At 42.1% G+C, this 22,651-nt stretch overlaps 3 protein-coding genes across 8 annotated transcripts in view; all 3 read right to left on the bottom strand.

Annotated features, from left to right (window-relative positions):
* The window catches only part of LOC117556894 (FACT complex subunit SPT16-like), a 29,216-nt gene extending 22,582 nt beyond the window's left edge, over positions 1-6,634 (bottom strand). The window contains exons 1-10 of the mRNA XM_034232486.1: positions 6,366-6,634; positions 5,101-5,193; positions 4,747-4,917; positions 4,409-4,561; positions 4,174-4,320; positions 2,621-2,772; positions 1,564-1,736; positions 447-537; positions 236-309; positions 11-123 (exon numbers count right to left, since the gene is read on the bottom strand). Coding sequence (XP_034088377.1) covers positions 11-123; positions 236-309; positions 447-537; positions 1,564-1,736; positions 2,621-2,772; positions 4,174-4,320; positions 4,409-4,561; positions 4,747-4,917; positions 5,101-5,193; positions 6,366-6,431 — 1,233 coding nt within the window. The 5' untranslated portion in view covers positions 6,432-6,634. The remainder of the gene's footprint in view (positions 1-10; positions 124-235; positions 310-446; positions 538-1,563; positions 1,737-2,620; positions 2,773-4,173; positions 4,321-4,408; positions 4,562-4,746; positions 4,918-5,100; positions 5,194-6,365) is intronic.
* A 1,030-nt stretch (positions 6,635-7,664) lies between these two features.
* Positions 7,665-11,853, bottom strand: LOC117556893 (TOX high mobility group box family member 4-B-like). Its single transcript, XM_034232485.1, has 6 exons — positions 11,470-11,853; positions 10,803-11,123; positions 10,455-10,535; positions 9,319-9,897; positions 8,125-8,279; positions 7,665-7,796 (listed from the first exon to the last, which is right to left on the bottom strand). The coding sequence occupies exons 1-6, from the start codon at positions 11,851-11,853 to the stop codon at positions 7,739-7,741; spliced, it is 1,578 nt and encodes a 525-aa protein (XP_034088376.1). The 3' UTR covers positions 7,665-7,738.
* Positions 11,854-13,528: 1,675 nt separating this feature from the next.
* LOC117556891 (TOX high mobility group box family member 4-B-like) overlaps positions 13,529-22,651 on the bottom strand; it is a 25,601-nt gene continuing 16,478 nt past the window's right edge. For all 6 annotated transcript variants that reach the window (XM_034232479.1, XM_034232482.1, XM_034232481.1 and 3 more), the window contains 6 exons: positions 21,554-21,871; positions 21,235-21,315; positions 18,716-19,028; positions 18,156-18,451; positions 17,650-17,804; positions 13,529-14,765 (listed from right to left, as the gene is read on the bottom strand). In XM_034232479.1, the coding sequence (XP_034088370.1) occupies positions 14,708-14,765; positions 17,650-17,804; positions 18,156-18,451; positions 18,716-19,028; positions 21,235-21,315; positions 21,554-21,871 (1,221 nt within the window). In that variant the 3' untranslated portion in view covers positions 13,529-14,707. The remainder of the gene's footprint in view (positions 14,766-17,649; positions 17,805-18,155; positions 18,452-18,715; positions 19,029-21,234; positions 21,316-21,553; positions 21,872-22,651) is intronic.

Below are 22,651 nucleotides of genomic sequence, written 5' to 3'. Positions count from 1 at the left end.
ATAATCTTACCTCGTTGATCTGTATTGTGTCGCCGATAAACAAGGCGTACTTTTTCTGCTCGTCCTTCTTGGCTTCTTTGTTCACGAGGTCAGCGAAACCCAAACTGATGCTCAGCACCATGCCTGGAGGACACAGATACATGTTCGAACACTTTCTTAATGGATTTAACCTTTTTTAAAGAGTTTTGAGCGATGAAACATAACGATTTTAAATCTGAAGGTGCAAAATATTCACCTTTTTTCAGTTTGTACTGGTTTTTGGCGTTTAGAACCAAGGAGCCTTCTCTGAACTCGATTCCCATTGCAAAGCTACAAGCAACGACAAATGAAGATGTGAGACAACTGTGTGTGTGTGTGTGTGTGTGTGTGTGTGTGTGTGTGTGTGTGTGTGTGTGTGTGTGTGTGCCCACATTTGGGGAAGAAATATGTAATTTCTGTGCTTTTACCCGAGGTTTTTGGTCAGCTTTGCCACGAGTTCCGACTTCTCCTTCTTCACGTACTCCTGAGCGGCGTTGTAGGCGTCGCTGATTTTCACACCTGTGGAGAGAAAGAGGTTTATAAAACAGAAAAACACCCCAAAAATTGCACTTTTATGTCAGCAACACTTTGTTCTAGTTTCCGTTCTGCTTAAACGAAACATTTCTGATAATGGAGACATTTTAATCAGTTTTCAAGCAAAAAGACAAATATTTTAGATTGTACTTTGTTGTTTTTGACAATATTTAAGTTACAGCAACACTTTGTCCTAGGGCTGCTCAATTCATCGTATTGTAAATCGCAATTACGATTATGGCTTGCAACGATTACGAAAACAACGTAATCGAAATATAACGATTATTTTTTTTTTTATATACAATTTATTTATTTTTATTTAATTGGTTTTTCAGTTGAGTTATATTTAAAGTTCAGGGTAATCAACTGTTAAAAACATACTGTTGAAATGTTTTTCTCCAATAAATGTATGTTTTCAAAGTCAATGGGTAATCGTTTTTAATAATCGTGATATCAATTATCCACCCAAATAATCGAGATTATGATTTTTGCCTTAATCGAGCAGCCCAACTTTGTCCTAGTGCTGCGAGTTGATTTCTGTCCCGTTGAAACACCGCATATCTGATAATTGAGTGACCCTTCAAGCCATTTTCAAGCAAAAAGCCACATTTTAGATTTTACGTGTTTAAAAATGAGGATTTTTATGCCTTTCTTTGTTGTTTTTAACAGTATTTAAGGTTTGTACAGTTGTTTGAATTAAAAAAGCATTATAAAAACATGTCCTTCTGCTCCTAAAAGCTGCCATGGGCATTAGCCTTAAAAAGCGATGAATCACGAGAATACTCTACACAATAATGAATAATTGAACTTTTCTGCCCCTGATTAGAATAGAATAAAATCCTTTATTGTCATTATACGAGTACTAGAGCTACTCCTTTTTTTAAGGTGCCATCAAAAATACAGAAAACCAAAACAAGAGATGTGCAACATTCAGGAGAAGACAACATACAAACGTTCATACTTCAATATCCAGATGAAGTTAAAGTGCAGGAATATATGGGCTGAACTCACCGTGTTTGAGGTGTTTGAGCAGCTCCTCCTCCACCAGCAGCAGGAAGTTGTAGTTGTCCTGCATCTCCTGGGGGGGGTCGACCATGAGGGTGCGCACCAGGTTGGAGCAGTACGACTTGTAGCGGATCCCCATGGCACACGTGATGGCACCGAAGTGCATGTGGTTCTTGTCGCTGGAACAGAAAAGGGAGAAGTGTTTGTTAAAACGATGACCAGGGTAACATTCAATGATCGTAGAGAGTGGTGCAGTGACGAGTCCTAAAACCCAGAAGTGAGTCAGCATGTCACCACTTCCTGTTCCCTCGTCTCAGAGCCAATGGGATCTCTCCATAGCATTTAGGAAAATAGCTGGAAATAAGGTCTGTGGTTGAAACTCATTTAAGAGACGGGTCACGTTTTGTTCTACGACATTGAATCCATCAGCAGTGACCCCGCTGGTGATTTCTGAAGAGTTGACGTGTCTGAAAAACGATGGTTGTTACCAAGTGGCTGAATAGGACTACAGAAGTTGTCGAGGACGATGTACGTCGTTACCCCGAACACCTCCTGCTAACTGTTCAAACAAACGCTTCAACTTGTACAATTTTTTATTTGGAAATTGTCGTTTTTAACACTGTAGTTTTACAAATCATAGAATAATTAATTAACAGTGTTTTCCAATTTGTTTTACCGTAACAGTTTAAATACATTTTCTTCAACCATTTTATTTTAATGTCCGTGTAAACATACCAAACATTCCCGAGTCCCACGTACATGCTTTTCTGTTTGTAAATATGACAATAAACTAAATATGATTGAGTTTTGAATTATTGTCCTGACAAACAAGCTATTTGAAAACGTCTTCTTGGTGTTTTATAGAGATCTTGAGGAGCATTTGTTCCTATTTTATTGGACCAAACAATACATGGAGAGCCGAATGAACAGAAAATCACAAGTTGCAACTCTAAGAAAGTCAAACTTTTCAATTCAAGCAAACTAAATGTTAAAAAGTAACCGTCTACATGTGCCAAAATTAAAAAAGTCACATTTCAGCTTTATCCAAAATCACGTCTGTTACCTGACGACGCTGAACTTAAGGCTGTAGTTCCCTCCGCTCTGGATGATGGGGGGGTAACACATCTCCACGGTAGAAGGGTCTGCACCCCCCAGGTACTTCTTCTCCTCGATCGCCTTCTCCACCGACTCCGCCAGCTTACTGTGACGCACTTTCTGTTGAGAGGAGAAACAAGAGGGGAATGAAGTCTCTGGATTTTGTTTTTTCCTGTATAAATTACAAGCCATGTCCCATTATACAACTCCAGACAAATGACCTCCAAATGTAGGAGTATATGGTTCAATAAAGCTTCAATCAGGATACAAAAAACATGTGCCATGATACGACACAATGTTAATGCTAATCAGCAGAAATTGTTCCAGGATGCTGAGATTTTTTGTTAAATTAACTAATTTTGCACAAGTTAATTTATTCTCAATTGAAATCAGACTAATTCATAGTATAGTTTATTTTATTTTTTATTTTTTTTTACCTAGCTTGGGATATTTTTGATGCGCGACATTGATTTGCAGTTAGTCGGATAAAGTGACGGTCTTTTTCCTCACAAGCTGAAAAAAGTGTTTCTGGTTCAATATCGTGGCGCATTTCAACAAACTGTTTGCCATAAAGTTATAATTAGTGGTGCACGATAATTATCGGCCCGATATTAGGAATTATGACGTCATCCCGATAAACCCGATAACAGTATTAATAGCCCCGATAATATACAATATATTTTTTGGGTAAAAAAAAGAAAACAATACTGCGGTGTGGGTGGATTGGGATGAGGGGCGCTTGTTTTTCACTCGGCTCCTCCCGTTTTGCCAGTACTGTGGTATTAGTGGTTTAGGAAGAGGGGAGTTCTTCACAAATCCAGCGCTCCCTAACTCATGCCTGGCTGTGACGTAAATGGTGTGCGGCCGTGAAGCCAGGACAGTAAACAAACATGTCGCCGGTAGTATGGGACTATTTCAAAGTTTCAGAGTTCGCTTGCTATTTGTATTAACAAATGCAGAAGTTCCACGAGGAGGGAAAAAGGCAACGAGCTATAATACTTCCAACTGATTAGTCATCTGAAACATCGCCATCGCTACGATGGTGTGTTAAAAGCGCACGAAGACGCCTGTGCTGCTAAACTAGCGGTGAATCCAAAGCCAGCTGCAAAGGCACCGGGGCTTTTACCTATCGACGAGGCTTTTGAAAAAGGCAAGAAGTTTGCCAGAGACGACCCCAGGGTTAGTTTTGTTCATAGTAGTAATGCTCATGTCATTTGATCACTACTAGTCTTTTTTTTACCACCAGGTGTGCAAAAACTACAGGTACATTAAATATTATATTATTATCAGTATCGGTCTTGAGAAGCAGGAAGTTATCGGTATCGGTTTCAAAAAACCAATATCGTGCATCCCTAGTTATAATGGTCTTAAACAACGCAGTAGAGAATACAGGAACAACAATCAGAGCCAAAGTATGGCACATAAAACTGCTGTAATTCCAGTACAAGCTACCAGCAATCGCACAGTCATCGGGTCATCCCATCATCAGCTTAAAGATAATCCTCGGTGCCTTCTCCTCACCTCGTCGGCATCAACGATCTCCATGACGCGCTCCTTGAAGAACTTGGAGTAAACCTCGCTGGTGATGGACGCCGCCTTCTTCATCAGGTTCAGCTCTCCGTCTTCCTTCACCGCCATCGTGTACGCAACCACGGCGCTGATGTCTACCTGCAGACAGGAAGCCACGCAAAAGAGAGGTGTTAACAACGGATCACGCAGAGAGGAACTGTTAGTGACTTTTTCGACCGTCTCTTACCTTCTCCAGACCCTCAGCGCTAATCGTTTCGTTCCAGCTCTTCATGTACTCTCCGGGGAATTTGTCCTTGCTGAATATTCCCACTGTCTTTCCCTCTTTGCTGCCTTTGATCGCGTCGATCATCTTGTCAAAGTTAGCCTTGTTGCTTTCATTCTGAGACGTGTGACACAGAATAGCAATACATTAGAATTACTCCGATAAGGGAATAAAAGAAAAAGTGTGCATCAAGAGCAAATTGCCTCACAAATCACAAACAAGTCACATCTTCAAATGGTTTACATGTAATTGTACAAAGCGGGGATTGTATTCAGCCGTTACCTGTGTCTTTAACAGGTTACCTTTTCTCTGGTGAGCAGGGTGATGGGCGGCACACCGTTGGCGTTCTCGTTGCCTTTAGTTATAGCCACCTGTTTGAGGAAATCCACCTTCTTCTTGCTGGCGAGAAAGAGGATTTTGGTGTCGCAAAACACCATGATGGTGTCCGTCAACTCGTAGCCAAACAGCCATGTCTGAGGGGGAAAGCAAGCGTTACGGTGAATATTTAAGTGATTAAAAAACAAAACTCAAGCTCAAAACAGATTTTGATTGGGTAATTAATGCATATAACTCTTAACATGCATATTTACTCTCATGTAGCTTTAATTTAAGGTCCTATATGGAAGTCAAGAGAGCAAAATCCTGCTGTCTCTCACCTGTATGGCTGTGGATTTGGCGTACACAATTTCCTCGTCCACTCCTACAGACACCACAATGGCATCAGCTTTTCCAAACTCATCTTCGCCTTTCTGGGAAACACAACAATAAAAGCACACGTAATGTTATGCATGAAATCTATACTGGAGGTGCTCTTACTTCATTCACAGTAATCATCACTGCTAGACAAAGAGTCATGTGTTACATGAAGCTATGTGTGGTAGCATCAGTGTAAAGTTGATTTGTAACACATCTGCCACATCAGCACCTGATGCTGCATCACCTGGCAGCACACACTAGAGTTAACGGTCATTCAAAGCTTATTTAAAAGTGTTTAAATTAGAGTTACATTGCACATGAGGCGTTGTTTAATGAACAATGCATCAGACTGCATGATGTGGCTGCACTATCAAGTGAAAACTCTTCATGAAACATCAAGATACAACTTCTAAAAATAAGTTTGTGACTTGAAAATAAACACATTGTTTTCTGTAGCAAACTAAAAGCACTGAAACTATTAAGTCACTTCCAGAGGCTGTCGACATCCTGCACATGTTACTCGGATGCTGACGTTATTCTGATGCTAATTAGCCAGCTAACATTAGCATGTAGTGACATAAACAAAAATCACAAACTGACAGTGAATGTAATGATTTAGGACCCAATGTGAAGCACTATTGCATGGAAAGGCATGTTTCAATGTCACCACATCACTGTTTATTAGTCAAATTAGTCCACGTTTATTCACCACACATTTACCTGTTCGGCTAGTTTGTTAGCTCGGCTGTAAACTCACTAGCCAGCTAACATTAGCATGTAGTGACATAAATATAAATTACACAAGCTAACAGTGACTTACATGATTTAGGACCACATTTAAAGCACGTCTGCATGGTAAATCATGTTGATATGATCCCCTTAACTCTGTTTATTAGTTAAACTAGTCCAACACACATGTATTTGTTCGGCTAGTATGCTAGCTAACGTGGTGAATAGGGATGGAAAGTGTGTTAGCATTAGTTAGCCCGTTTTGTCTGATAGAAAACCAGTGAATCAGCGTAAAAAATTGTTTAAAATGAAGTGAAGAAAGTGAAATCGTGCAACCGAAGGACGGGTTGTTTGTGCCACAAGCAGGCCGGGAAACGGCACCGATTTAGCCGACAACACAGTCAGAAAAACGCGGTTAGCTCATCTTCCAAAGCGCACTTTCTCCACGTTAAAGTTAACCACAGGAGAGGGTTTGACTCCAACACTTCATTTTTACCTTCCAGTTGATGTATAATCTCTTGATCCGGCGGTAGTAAGCATCTTTGTCCAGGTTTACCGCCATGGTTGAGTTGCAAACTCCAGCTCCCGGCTTCGCTTCTCAGCAGGCCGGATGAGGATGATCAACTAACAATAACGCACTTTTCCTTTTCCACGCCTGCACAGATCCACGCAACACTATGCTGCTGCTGCTGCTTCCCTTGTATTTTTTTGTGTGTGCGACCAGAGGCCTTTTCCTCTAAATAATTATGTAAAAAAAAAAAAAAAGCATAACGCAAAACCCCTTATTAGTCGATAAAATTACGCGAAATTATTAAAATATAATGTATTTTGGCGATTTGCCACACTCACAACCATGCACACACACCAATCTGTATAATTAACTCCTCCGCCCCCCCTCCTGCTTTCCCTTCCTCCAGTTCTTCCTCTCCCTCCCCCTTCGACTATTCACATATCAATTATAATAAACAAACGTTATTTAAAACCCTAAATGCACAAAAAGCCACCTTTTACTGGCTCCTTTCTGAAATGTTAAAGTGAAAAAGCAAACGTCTAAATGTCTGGGGAATCCCTAACATTTTGTTTTGTTACTTTGAGGTTTTATTTGATGAAATGTGGCGCATCCTAGTGTTTTGTGTAGCTCTGCACTGAGAAGCAGCGCCCCCTGTCTGGTGTTGACCACGGTGCTTTTTCCCGCCACGGTGCTTTTTCCCGCCACGGTGGCTTTTCCCGCCATCGTCATCAAACACTTTCTCGTGACGTTAATCTCGCGATAGAAACTGCAACGACGATAAACATGTGGAACACTCGCTTTTTCTGCCTTTTTGTGCTATCAAAAGCCATATTGATGAACATTTATTTGGTATGCTATACATTTGTTTTCTCAACTCTATGTTTTTTAGTCTAGTAAAACATATTGATTTGTATTCATTATTATAACTTATGTTAGAACATATTGAATGTATCACAGATTTGAACATAAATGCAACTAGAGCTGTAGTTCAAAATATGCATCACCACATGTATAATAAAACATAAAATATTGTATTTGCACAATCAAAAACATTTACAGGATTTCTACAACAAAACAGAAACTGCATTCAATCTGACAGGGTACAGTTCTTCTTGTCAAGTCCTAATGATCCATTGGAAGTTTGTTCTACTGCTTTATATTGAGTGTAAAGTCCATTTTGATCCGTTATTCCCACTGCCGTATTTCGGACAGTGATTTTTCAGCTGGGGAGCTGTTTATGCACAGTGTTGATCACAGAAATAAACATTACATTTGAAACCTGAGCCTGATTATTCATTGATTTAATTGCTCTTTTGAATTTCATGTTTTATTTGTTGTCCTTCTCTTGTGTCCTCTTCCTATGTGACGGTGGTGGAGTTTGGCCCTCGGATGGCGCACCAGGCCATGAACTCGTCCCTGTGGAACATAAAATATGTTGTACATGACATGCTGTATGCAGGGTGTAACGTAGATATAAAATGTATAAAATAATATTTGTTTGCAGCCTTAGTTGTTATTACACAGATACAGACTAGTTTTCATCTTCACCAAATCCAGACACCTGCTAAATGGCTGCCAACAAGTTATTTAAGGACTTTAAAAGTTCGCATGGCTGAACACAAAAACAACCTGCAATAAAACAACACAACTACAGGAACTCACTACTTTAATGAGAAACTTGATGTCAATCAAACATAATTTCACCGAACTCCTGATGTGGTTTGCATGTTGCAAGTGTACACACCTGCAGTGTGTGGCGACACACTCGTTGCTGCAGTACTCGTAGTCCCAGTCTTTGCTCTCTACTGCGGGGTTGGTGCAGCCAGATCGCACACAAATGTTACAGCTGGCGATGGGAGTCAAACTCTGGACAGGGGCAACGTTCACCTGAACCTCCATCTGCGAGACAAAATGGAACAGTTCACTCCAGAGCAATTAAAGGTCCACTATTATACTGTTTTTCATTACTTTATTATAGGTCTAAGATATATAAAAAACATGTCTCTGAAGTGTTTGGCTCACACAGATCATTGCAGCATCCCATAATCCCCTCTGTTTCAGCCCTGTTTCCAAAGTGCTGATTCTCTGTCTGTTACTTTAGATGAAAATAAGGAGCCCCTCCCCACGCCCCTCTGAGAGATATTTGGTTACAAAGAACTCAATGGTGCTCTAGGAGTATATTCAGGTGATAAGGTGGGGGGGGTTACCTTGGTTGGTGATTGGCTAATGCCAAAAAATCGTTATGACATCATAAAGTGGCCAAAATCTGATCAGCTCATTTTCAGACAGGTTTTTATAGAAATGGATCAGGACAAAAAGAGAGAGAATCTTTGTTCCTGAAACTTTCAGGGTCTCTTTCCACAGAGGGGACACATGTTGATGTAGAAGAGACATGAAGAAGAGGGGACACATGTTGATGTAGAAGAGACATGAAGAAGAGGGGACACATGTGGATGTAGAAGAGACATGAAGAAGAGGGGACACATGTTGATGTAGAAGAGACATGAAGAAGAGGGGACACATGTTGATGTAGAAGAGACATGAAGAAGAGGGGACACATGTTGATGTAGAAGAGACATGAAGAAGAGGGGACACATGTTGATGTAGAAGAGACATGAAGAAGAGGGGACAGATGTGGATGTAGAAGAGACATGAAGAAGAGGGGACACATGTTGATGTAGAAGAGACATGAAGAAGAGGGGACACATGTTGATGTAGAAGAGACATGAAGAAGAGGGGACACATGTTGATGTAGAAGAGACATGGAGAAGAGGGGACACATGTTGATGTAGAAGAGACATGGAGAAGAGGGGACACATGTTGATGTAGAAGAGACATGAAAAAGGGGATTTTGCATAATAGGTGACCTTTAAGACATTTAATGCAACAGATGTATGATCGGGAAGATAGAAACAAGCATCTCTGCTGCTGAGCTTACCCCGTCTTCTGCCTCCACTACCGCCTCTCCAGCCAACTGTCCAACCTGGACAGTCAAACCCAAAGTAGGCGATTCACTTGCTGAGGTCTCAATGATTGGCTGCTTCGACATTGGGACCACCTTGATCTGCAGCGGAGTCAGAATAGTGGAAGTGGAAACTTGTGGTTCTGCCTGCAGAGATGGAGGCGCCTGAACGTGCATCATCTGCTGCACCTTCGACTTAAGAGGGTTGATCTTCATTATCCGATGTGGCGGCAGTTGGCTTGGTGAGGCGCCGGTCATCCACACAACACCTGAAGGAAGCTTCATCTGCTTAATGATGATCTTGGTGATGGTTGGGTGGTTCGGCAGAGGGGTGGTAAAGGGTGGAGGTTGGGGTTTGATAGCCCCAGTGCGTGAGCGCGTTGTGACCTGAGGCACGTCTAGGATGATGTTGGAGGTGCAGATGTTGGTGATGGTGTTCTCCTCAGGGTTGTATTGCTGGGGCCTGGTGGTCTGGTCGATGTGGTTGGAGGCTGATGTTGCTATGAAAGTTGAAGATGCTGTAGGTGGAGATGAGGGGGTGACTTCAGTAGGGACCTGATGAGAGGATGGATGGAGAGGACACAACATCACGCAACCATTAACAACCAAGCTAACACACTAACCGAACAGATATGGTGGACTAATTTGACTGATAAACATTGGTAAGGGTATCAGGCAGCAAAACGTAATTTACCATGCAGAAGTGCTTGATATTTGGTCCTCAATCATTACAGTCACTGGACTGACTGACTTCCTTGCTCTTGACTCATACTCAACAGAGAATGCTCTAACTTGAACGCTTCTTTAACTCCAACTAAATGACTCATGAGTGCCTCAGGGTCCCATCCTGGGTCCCCTCCTCTTTTCTCCGTAAACTAATTATCATGGCTTTTCATAACACGGCTACACAGATCACATTGAAATGATTCTGGTCTAAAACCCAGTTGGCTGCATGAATCTCTGCTTGTCTGGCTGACATCTATCAGTGAATGTCTGCAGACACCTTGGAGCTCAACCTTGACAACATCTAATTGCAATGGAGTCATGGAGAAAAAGGTTGTTGACGAATATATCAAGTCATAGTTTTTGTAAACAAAATACTTGCACCTCACCTGAGAAATCTGTCCGGCTCTGTACTCTGTCAGCACCTTCAAGTAATCCTTCTTTGCTGCTTCGTTTTTCCTCTTGTAAACCTGAAAAAAGGGGGACATTATGCACTGAAATCAGGCATGCAATTAATCTTTACAAATGTTATTTGGTCTGCCACAAATACTTTTAAAGACATCTTTATACTTCCAGGTCAGAACATCTTAGTCCATTGATCCTGAACTGAAGCACACCGTTGGAGGTACAGTGTTCACAGTGAACACAAATGACCCCTTCAACAGCTAGAAAGATGGACTGATGGGTAAAGTTAAACAGCTATGAGCACAATTGAAGTTGAAGGAATTTCCTCTCACCTGTTTCTGATCCTCCCCCAGACTGTCCCACATGGAGGCCACTATCTTAGAAACTTCTCCAAAGGTAGCTTTGGGGTTTTGTCTTTTGATAGCGGCCCGAGAGTCCTTGAAGAAAAGAGTGTAGGCCGACACAGGCTTCCGAGGCTCGTTGGGGTCTTTCTTCTTCTTCTTCCGCTTCTTTCGTCCTGCGCCTTCTTTCCGCCCGACAATTGAAGTGATGCTAGATATGGGGGCAGAGAGCGGGGACTCGGAAAAGGATGGGTAGAGGGAAGATACTCCAGGAGAGACAGTGCTAGAAACCGGAGACTCAACCAGGAAGCTCTGATCGGACAGGGGGAACAATGCATATTAAAAACCGTTTTCACAAATCATTTCCTTTATTCAACCCTTCCAGATATTGATTGGTGTAGCATTTACGCATAATTTAGTATAGTATGTGGTGGGTATAGATCAGATCAGTTTGTTGATTGTTATGTACCTAAGGACTGCAGATGGAAATTGGCTGTTAGCTCAAATCTGGCATAATTCATCTCTTCTCTTTTCTGAGATTAATGTATTTGTACGCATGGTGCTTGTTGAAATACATACATAATCATATTCAACCATTATCAGATTATCAATTTGCTTGGGTTAAGTGATTATTAAAAAAAAGGGTTTTAAAACTCACCGTTAGACAGTCATCCGTTTCGTCATTCTGGAGCGAGCTGTTGGGCGATGCCGTGTCCGACAGAGGGTTTTGGTGCGAGTGTGGTTGTGGATTAATGTTCCAGACTCCTAAACCAATCCCCAGTTGGGATCTGAGGTCTGACACGTCTATAGTGGTCAGCTGGACGTCACCCAATGGGACATCGATGTTGACCGCGGACGAACTGCTGAACGGAGAGCCGATGGGATTAAGTGTTTGACTAAATGTTTCCGTACTCCTTCCCATTTCCAGTGAAGACCCCAACAAAGCATTTCCCTCTGACTGGTTGACGACCCCCAGACTCTCCATTTCCTGAGAGAGGGTGTCAAGAAATGTGGAAGTGAACAAGGTGTCAATTTCTTCCATCATGGCGGTCCTCAATGTGTTCAGTTCTTCATATACTGTTTGTACTTCACTGTACTTATGAATACTTCCTTCGACCCACGTCTCGTTTAGGCATTGGCTTAAATCACTAGATGTTTTTTTTGTATTTGTTTAATAAGGTCAGGATGGTCTTGACCATTCCAAAACTGCTAACTCGTGTTTACCTTTTGAGTTCAACATTTGGTGTTTACTCTAGGCGTCCCAAGTCCGACTCTAAATATTGAAAGGGTTAGACATAGATCCTTATTAGAATACATAATATAATCGTTCCCATTTCTGTTATGCCAATCAATACAGTTATTCCTAATTCTGCTAGATCCACTTGCCATTTACCCAGGTTGAGCTCCAACATGAAACCTTCAAGGTTGCCTATTATGCAAAATCCACTTGTTCACTTCTCCTCTCCATCAACATGTGTCCCCTCTTCTTCATGTCTCTTCTACATCACCATGTGTCCCCTCTGTGGAAAGAGATTCTGAAAGTTTCAGGAACAAAGATTCTCTCTCTTTTTGTCCTGATCCATTTATATAAAAACCTGTCTGAAAATGAGCTGATCAGATTTTGGCCACTTTATGATGTCATAACGATTTTTTGGCTTGTGTAACAATTAGCCAATCACCGAAACCGAAAACTCGGTTCCAGATGAGAACCGATAAGAAAATGCCAGGTACCGGGTACCCATACAAGATGCACAATTTCAGTTCTGCTTAACGGTTCCTAAACGCGGTAGACCCTGTATCCCACCGGGTCTGTCTGCGCAGCGGTGACCCGGTGGAATACAGGGTAAGGGCGGACTGGCCATCTGTGTGTTCTGGAGAATCACAGAACGGCCGGCACCGCCCTTCATTTTTTGAAACGGCATCATGTAAGTTGCGCTGACAGGCGACAGAGGTCCACAGTTGCCCCGCAGCGAGGCTCCCCCCGCCCTCAGTAGACAGTTCACGAGCTCAGTCACTTCATAACACCACAGATGGATCGCGGTAAACGCTCTAAAGTGAGGCTCCACTACACTAAAAAAGAAAAAGACAAGGCACAGTGTAATGCCTGTCAATAGCTTGCCACAGGCATAGCTCAGTTAAAATAAAGCACAGCTATTGTGCAATACATTTGTATTGCATGCAGGCCTATATTTTTTATTTGTAAAAATGTCAGTTAAAGCTTAAAAGAATAAAGATATTTTTGTTATCTAAACGTTTGACCTCTTTCTTTTACAATTTTGGAATCGAAACAGGGAATCGATAAGAACCGGAATCGGAATCGATAAATTTCAAACGATACCCATGTTTTTATGTTGCCTGTAGGGAGAAGAGAAGCAGGCATGGCTTGACCTGCTAGCATGTAATGAGCATTAGGGGCTATTTCTGTTAGCTATCTGTATGTAAGTATCTACAGTATCAGTGCTATCTTCTGTTCCGTTAGGTGTGGTTACATATCTTTGTGAGTTTTGCCTTTATCTGTCCATTCACTCTTAAGCATTCCTAAACGCAACCTCGTCTGTCTTATTCCTAAATTATTGTAGATCCCCTTTACAGTGTTTTCAAATAACTCATTTTCTGAATTTACCATGCTAGGTTTACCAAAATACATCTTTGCACAAGAACCCAACTAAATGCAAATCCAGCTGTCATCCTGAAACCAAAAAGTGCATCACCAGGAGTATATTAAAACATAAAATATTTTTTATTTCATCATTAAAAACATTTCCAGGATATCTACAATAAACCAGAACAGATTTCTGAATTTTCATCCGACTGGAAACAGTTTTATTTTTTCTGGAAGCAACCATTTCCTTCCTTAATTATTCAGACCTGAAATCAGATTTCTTAAATTAAACACTGTAATGTTAAAAAGTAAATCGTCTTCATGTAGTATTCCCTTTCCCCCTTACAGTAGCGTTGTCAGAGCTGGCGAGTTTATTTCAATCCAAGATTCAATTAAATGTCACCGCAAATGATTCTCATTAAAACCAATTTGCACCACAAAAAGATCTCTTTTAGGGTATTGCAAACAGAAAATGCTAGAGTCACATTTTCTACTGAATTTGAGCACCTGTTTGAATAGACACCGTTCACATGATTGTAGTTTATTTCCCTCAAAGGGTGGCTTATTAAAAAGGTGACAAACCCGCAGTGGCAGGTTTATTTCCACGTAGTCACAAAATTACAAACATGTAACCCTTTGAATGACATTTAAATATTGTTTGTGCTTTGCCCAGTTGTTGCTGGTTTGTGCGTAAAACCAGTCGGCGCCAAAAGCACATCACCGAAGATCAATGAAACATTTAGATTACATTCACTTCAGTTGATCCTCATTGTAACAGTAAAGGGAAGAGCGTACACATATGAAGTGGAAGTCTGTAAAATAATTAAACTAAAAAATTCATGATTTCCTTTCTGCACTTTTTTCTCCTTTCAAAACAATTAATAACATTATTTCATATAAAACGTTTTCTATATCAAGTCCATACTTGAGATTCACAACAGATGATGAATTGGAAGTTTCTTCTTCTTCTGCTTTTTCTTCAGCGTAACGTCCTTATTGTGATCCGACATTCCCACTGCAGTGTTTCCAAGAGTTGCTTTTCTGCTCCACGGCTTTTTGTGCAGAGTCGATTACAGTAAAGTATATTGTAGTGATTTTACGAATACCTTCCTCTGTGACAGAACCCCTTTTGGTTCTCGTCGTCAATGAGGCCTGATAAAACAGACGATATGTGCCGATACCTGAGCCTGATCATTCATTCATTTCATCTCTCGGCTCGTTTGCATTTCATGTGTTATTCTTTGTCCTTTTCTCTCTCCGTGTATCACTTCTCTCAGTCAGATCTGTCTTCTCCTTATGTGACGGTGGTGGAGTTTTGCCCTCGGATGGCGCACCAGGCCATGAACACATCTCTGTGGAGGAGAGAAGAAGAAATGAAATACATTTCTGACATATATGCACGGTGTCAATGTCTGGAGAGTTCGTAACCAGAGTTGAAAACTGTTGAGAGTATTGTGGGGCTGGGGTAACATACAGAGATGTAAGTAGGACATTTACACAAAAAACAACTTTTTGGATATTTTCTGAGATTAAAGTGATAAAATTGCAAAAATAATCTCTTGGTTAAACTAACAAAACTTGGATTTGGATTTCGCAATGAGGAAATAGTTGTTATTTCAGACTTTGACTAGACATTGCCATAAATTGGGACTATTCAGACAGTTTTTCGCCCAAATTAATGACTGAATGTTTCACAATATATCAGTTTTTTCTCATAAAATGCGAATTTTTTTTATTTTGATTTATGACTAATCTTTTTCTTGAAATAACAATCCCCTCCCCTGGATTGTATCAAGATAAAATGAACTTTTATTAATCCCTCGTGGGGAAATTGTTTCTCTGCATTTGACCCATTAGGAGCAGTGTGCTGCCATTTTGAACGGCGCCCGGGGAGCAGTGTGGGGAACGGTGCCTTGCTCAGGGACACCTCGGTAGCACTTGATCTTGCCGGGACTTGAACTGGTGACCTTCCAGTTGCCAAGCCAAGTCCCTATCGACTTCGCCACCATCGCCACTATCAGTTAGTAATAAAGCCAGGGATTTCTATTTTACATGACACAGAATAAATAAATCTGATACTAATATGCATTGTAGTGTAAGAAGGCGCCGGTGATGATGGCTGCCGTGTCTTTGACTCCTCTCCGACTATTTCTATTTTATTTGTATTTACTTGCACTATTTTATCTGTCTTATTTGTTCTATGTCCTATATATATATATATATATATATATATATATATATGTGTTGCACTGTTGGAGGAGCCTGTGACCTAAGTATTTCATTGCCATATCTACGCTAGAGATTTTTTTTAAGGGGGCGGGGTTGATAATAATCACCAAGGCCCAGGAGTTCAAAACTTTTAATCCCTATCTGATCAGATCAGATTTATCTTTTGGGGAGTTCAAAACCAAAAAACAAGATTAGGATCACTTTGATATCCGATCAGATCAGGAAATCCAATCCAAGCTTTAATCTGGATCAAATCTTCAAAACGGGTAGTTCAAACCGACAACACAGGATTGGGATCAATTTGATCCCAAAAAACTGGATTATCCTGATCCCACCAGAGGGGTGGGTTTCCAGTGGATTACCAGAGCAAAATGTACTGTACAATTTATTTTAAAATATGTTTCAATTTAAATTAGATGGCAAAGTTTGTTAACTGAAATAATACACCATTTTTAGCCTTCATGGGAAATACATTTTATTTTTTGGTCACATTTGTGGGGGCCTATTTTGTTTTCAACCAAATGTTGATGACATAAATGTTTATGCTCATGAAAGTATCACAACAAAGATTGTCAATCACAAATGTAATTTAGATTAAAGTAAAAATATCTTCAACAAAAAAAAAGTCCATCATCTGTCATCACCTTTCAAAAGTAATTGCGGACAATAGATGTCTGCAATGTGGTCTCTTGTCTTCCTTGTAGTATTTTTCATGTCCACTAGATGGCGATCGGTGGGATTAAAGCACTGATATTCAGGATCTAGTCATCTTGAAAAGTCGTAATCTGGACCAGGCTGATCCTATCCTGAATTGCTTTGAACTCCAGGGACAACATCTGGCCGACTTGTCTGATCCTGGATCACGAAAAATGGGATTTCAAAATCTGATCGGATCTGATTGAGATTAAAAGTTTTGAACTCCTGGAGTGGAGTGCACCAGCTGGGCGTAAAAAAGTAGGGCTTAACTCTAACGTCGGGCTTAGCTACGTCCGACGTAGTGATTCGAATTTACACCGAGTGCACCAAGCCTGACTACTCTCGGGCGTAGCTGCGCCTGGTCTTAAGATGCGCGTCCACGTGAATACACGCGAAACAGTAATTGTTGCCAAGCAACGCCATTTTACAGACTCAGAGGACCGCAGAGAAGAGGGAATTCCCACACCCACAGCGTCATCGATGACTCAAGGGGAATCCCAAATGGCCACACCCCGAAAGAGAAAGAGGGATTTGTCAGAGCTACAGCGGGAACTGACGGAGAAAGAAATCGTTCGTGTGGAGGTGGAGACCGTCAAATTGAGAGCGGAACACGAACAAATTGAGCTGGAGAAGGAGAAATTGAGACTCTTCTTAAGGCCCTTTCATTGTTAAACATGTAAACAAGACGCCCTGTCATCGTTAATATCCTTCTTGCCTGTTTTACGTTACTATGGATACTAGTCTGTCTTTCCGATTTACGCCTGCTCCGTACTAGGCGTAAAAGTTACACCCGGGCGCAACGCATACAGGGCTTAAGTCTAAGTGGTGCACTAGTCATAACTTTAGTTTGGTCTTAACCTTCGGTTCTACGTCGGACGTAGAGTTACGCCCAGCTTATGCCCAGCTGGTGCACTCCACTCCTGGGCCCAGGATAATGATTGACTGTATTACCAGAAATGTACTTTTACTCACAGAAAAATGTATAACTTGCAACATCTCTCAGCCAGCCGAACCACTACTCAAGCAGCATGCGTTATGCCACCATCATATATGGCTAATGTGCATTCAGGAAAGCAAGTTACATTACATTTCATTTAGCTGACGCTTTTATCCAAAGCGACTTACAATAAGTTCCTGTGAAGGCGAGTGGATTTATGGCAGGCAGCGAACCAACGGTAAAAAGATCGGCTCTCACCAAGTACGACTCGGTTCCCTTGGTTCGTACCAAAGAGTCGTTCAAAAGAATCGGATCGATCGCGAACATAACATCACTAATTTGCATGTGAAGGCTCAGATGTGGTGCACACACACCTGCAGTGCGTGGCGACACACTCGTTGCTGCAGTACTCGAGGTCCCAGTCTTTGTTCTCCACGGCGGCTTTCGTGCAGCCGGCGCGAACACAGAGGTTATGGCTGGAGGGGGGGGGCACACTCGGGACCGTGGCTACGTTCACTTCCACCTCCATCTGAAAATAGATATCAATAAATCAATCAAAGTGTATTTGTATAGACCAATATCACACATGTTTCATTTGTCTCAGGGGGCTTCACAGTTTATACAGAATATGACACCCCTCTGTCCTCTGACCCTCACGCTGGACAAGGAAAAACTTCCAAACCTCAGGGACGGACAGACGTGCATTAGATGTCGTGTGTAAATTAAAAAGATATTACATGATGGCTGAGACCCTATGGGGAGGCACCGATGACTTTATGTATTATTTTATTCATTTTCTATATCTATGTATATGTGTGTATATACTGTATAAGTGTGTTTATATATACTGTATGTATAGGTAAAGTGTTGCTGAACTCACCCCTTCCTCCGCCACTTCCTCTCCTTCCTCTCCCTCCGTTATCAAATCATCCCCAATCTGCCCCATCTCATCCGTCAGACCCGAAAAGGACGGCGACTCCCCCGCCGACGTCACGATGATCGGCTGCTTCGGCACCACCTTGATCTGCAGCGGAGGAGGAGCTGAGGCTCGAGGTTTGGCCTGAAGAGGTGGAGGCGGCTGGGCGTGAAGCTGCAGCCGGGGGGGCGGGGGGGCGCTCTGCATCTGCTGGAGGGGGGGCGGCTGGCGGGGGGCCGTGGTCGACGTCAAAACCACACCTGAAGGCCCATGGAGAGAGAGTAAGACTTTGTTTCAAATATCCCCTATCATACTGTTTTTCATCAATATATCACAGGTCTCAGATATATCCAGAACCTGTCTCTGATTGGCTGACACCAAACAGACACCCAAAAGACAGGAACAAGTGGATTTTGCATACTAGGTGACCTTTAAGATGTACAATTACTATGTCTTGAAAAAACCCTGTGTAATTGTTTGCAGCCAAATGTCAATACAAAATATATTACAAAAAGAAACCACACCTGAAGGAAGCTGCAGCTGCTTGATGATGATCTTAGTGACGGTGGGGGGGTTGGGCAGAGGGGGCGTAGGGGCTCGAGGAGGCGGAGGTTTCGTAGCACCGGTTCGAGAGCGCGTGGTGACCTGAGGGAGGTCCAGGATGATGTTGGAGGTGCAGATGTTGGTGATGGTGTTCTCCTCCGGGTTGTAATGCTGCGAGCGGGTGTTGCGGGCGGCCAGGCTGGAAGCTGCTGTTGCCATGGCAGCGGCGGAGAGAGACGCTGTAGGTGGAGGTGATGGCGGCGATGAGGAGGTGTCCATGACTTCAATAGGGGACTAAAGAGAGGTGGTTGGACACAAGGAAGACGTTCTATTGGTTCCTGTGGTTTAAAACCATAACAAAGCCTACAAATACATCCCTGACTTTACAAAGTGGGACATTTATAAAAACGACTGGCTGCATTTTTTAAACAGAACATTTGCCGCTGCAAAATAACTTCTCACCCTAATGAGGATTACAGAATCTTGGATATGATGTGGATAAATTGCCGAATAATGTACCAACCAAAAACCAACTACATGCTAATAAAGAGGCTATCATTATCTTTAAAAAGTTAACTGTGTTTCATCTTCAGGGTCTATTTCTTTTGTTTCCTTTCTTGTCTCAAAAATACATTTTTGTAAAGCTCCAACCAAGTTAGAATCATGTTTAAACAGGTTTTTACATTTTTCATGCGACTAGTGTTAGCAATTTGTTATGTAGTCTAACTTAGGCTGGAGCCACACGAGAACAGTAACGCAAATTGTTATCAAAAAAGTCTTCCGCCCACACGCAATAGACACCAGAAACGTGTCCTTCCACACGAGATCGCTCGACCCGCTGGAGACGCTGTAGTACATACGCCGGGCCTGTAAGTGGCGCTGTACTTCCGCCACAAAATACACCAAAAGCAGTGAAGAAGACTTCCGAGCATGGTTCCCATGGTTACCCTTCTGTTTATTCTCCGCGGTGGATTTAGCAGCAGAGGTGGGGAGAGGCAGGGCTCTTTGTCTCCGTCAGCAGCAGCTGATCTCTGTCCGATTAGACTTCACTCGCGTTTATGTCCATATCGATCAGATCTAGCTATTGATATGACTGCCTGAGTGTCAAAGGACACCTAAACAATAAGCGACATTTTGACCGGAGAATTTTAGATTTCGGCTAACGGAAACTCTGCCGTGCGGGGGGGGGGGGGTCTGCTGGAGGCACCTGCTGGGTGCACTGTCCTGCGAGACACCGGGACCTGGCTCGAAACACTTGGAAAACTGTTGTTGTTGGCGAAACACATCAGCAATGACGCGGGTGACACAGGGGTGAGCAGGAGAGGTGGGAAGAGGCGGGGGTCTTGCGTCATCGTTATCAGAAAATGATCGTATAGGCAGGGCGTAGACACGGAGCCGTTTGGCCCCCCAGAGCGTTTCGTCCACAGAACTACCCACCTTGGGACCCGTTATTGTTATCTGCGTTTCCCTGTCGGCCTCGTGTGGCCGAACCGTCTATATCAGTGGTTCTCAAATGGGGGTACGCGGACCCCTAGGGGTACGTTGGAGTACTGCAGGGGGTACGTGAGATTTATTTAATGTTAATGAAAAAAAAACTTAATTAATGCATTTAAACAAACTACTAATAGTAGATTAACTACTTTATTCAAAAGTTTACAGAAACTCTGGATAATAAAATGGGAAAAATAAACGGGGTGCTCTCTTTTCCTCTCCCTCTCCAGACAGCCCGTCAGCCTCGTGCATCTCGCTGAACCTCTAATAAGTGACCCGACAGTAAAGAATAAATATATGTATAACTAGTTTAGCTTGTTCCAGAGTAGATAAACTAGCTAAGTGTGTTAGGTCTAACTCTCAGTGTATTTTGCTCCGCTCAACGGTCCGTCACAGCGGACGGAGCTGTGATCATGCAGAGCTGCGTGTTCTCCCTCAGCAGCAGCTGATCTGATCTCTGATCCCTCTCTCTCTCGCGTCCGGTTAGACTTCACTCGCGTTTATGTCCAAATCTATCAGATCTAGCTTCTAGTTAATTATATGACTGGCTGCTTATCAAAGGACCTAAACAATAAGCGTTGCTTGGCCTCGGCGTGTGGCCGCAAAGTATAGCATTAAGCATATGTTTATGCTGTTTAACAAGGTTGTTGTTTTAATAAATCAGACACTGATGGTGCAGCACTGTACTGTACCTCTTTATAGAGACATTTTTTCGCTGATCAGGGGGTACTTGGCTGAATTTGCTTTTCAAAGGGGGTACATTATTGAAAAAAGTTTGAGAACCACTGGCCTATATGATAGAGAACTGTAGCGGATACGACCGTTACCCTTCTCGTGTGGCTCCAGCCTTAGTGCTGTGTCAAATGTCCTTTCTTATCGTTTAAACTTTTGTTGAAACGATAAGGTTGTTGATAAGGTTGTTGATAAGTTGATAAGGTTGTTGATAAGGTTGTTGATAAGTTGATAAGGTTGTTGATGAACACATTTAGTTTTTTAACGAAACACTCACCTGAGAAATCTGTCCGGATCTGTACTCGGCCAGCGCCTTCAAGTAGTCCTTCTTTGCCGCTTCGTTTTTCCTCTTGTAAACCTGAAATAAAGGGGGAAATAATGCACCAAAATGTAGTATGTGTTAGAATGTTACCACCTGTTATTTAGCCAACGTCTGATTTCATACAACTTGATAAAAGAGAAGACTTTTTGATCAGGATTCCTGAACTCAAAACCCCACTCTCACAGTTAGAGTTTGATAAACGAAAGAAGATTGGCCTGATGGGTTAATGAAATGTCTATAAGCATGATTTAAAGTTTCCTCCTCCCCCTCTCACCTGTTTCTGCTCCTCCCCCAGACTGTCCCACATGGACGCCACTATCTTAGAGACTTCTCCAAAGGTAGCGTTGGGGTTTTGTCCTTTGATAGCGGCCTGAGTGTCCTTGAAGAACAGAGCGTAGGCCGACACGGGTTTCTGAGGCTCGTTGGGGTCTTTCTTCTTCTTCCCCTTCTTCCCTCCGGCGCCTCCTTTCCTCCCGACTGCCGGAGAGATGATGGAGGTCGGGGCGGAGAGCGGGGATTCGGACATCGACGGGTCAAGGGAGATAACTCCGGGAGAAACAGCCAGAGAGACCGGAGACTCCACCAGGACGCTCTGATAGGAGGGGACAGGAACAATGGCCAATATCAGTAATGATCTTAAGTCATAAGAAGCGTCTGTCTTCTAAGAAATAGACATGGGCTTCCTTGGAAATGTAACCTAAAAATACTTGTTTCATGTTCTTTAAAAGCCTGTACATGCTACGCCCCTTTTTGATGGGGAGAAATATAACAAGAGTAAAAATGGCGTTTCCTCAGCGATCACAAAAATAGTGCAAAATATGTAAACAAGAAAACCTCCTTACTTAACTTATTAACAATTGTTAATTATTTTTCCCAAAGTTTTTGAAGTGAGTGTTATCTTGTATATATTGACTGTTTATGTAATGTGTGCATATGTGTAAATATATATATATATACATATTTTTATATATATTTGTATTTTTTGTATTCGGGATTGTGGGAAACGACATTTCGATCTCTCTGCCTGTACACACAAACTGAAAGATTGACAATAAAGTTTGACTTAAATAAAAAGGATTTCTAATACTTATAACAGTATTTATGAAGCTTCTTCTGTGCAACTGTACACCTCTATAATCACCGTCACCACAAATTAGCTTAACAACTGTACACATCTGTAAAAGTCACTAAAGGGCATCAAACGATACATACAAATCAGCATTAAAAGGTCCCCTGTTATACTGTTTTTCATCAATATATCACAGGTCTCAGATATATCCAGAGCCTGTCTCTGATTGGCTCCAAACACCAAACAGATCATTGCAGCATCCCACAATCCCCTCTGTTTCAGCCCTGTTTCCAAAGTGCTGAT

Source organism: Gymnodraco acuticeps, unplaced genomic scaffold, assembly GCF_902827175.1.
Source record: "Gymnodraco acuticeps unplaced genomic scaffold, fGymAcu1.1, whole genome shotgun sequence".
NCBI classification, from domain to species: domain Eukaryota; kingdom Metazoa; phylum Chordata; class Actinopteri; order Perciformes; family Bathydraconidae; genus Gymnodraco; species Gymnodraco acuticeps.
The sequence above is the reverse complement of the archived record's forward strand: the minus strand, read 5'-3'. Positions and strand labels throughout refer to the sequence as shown.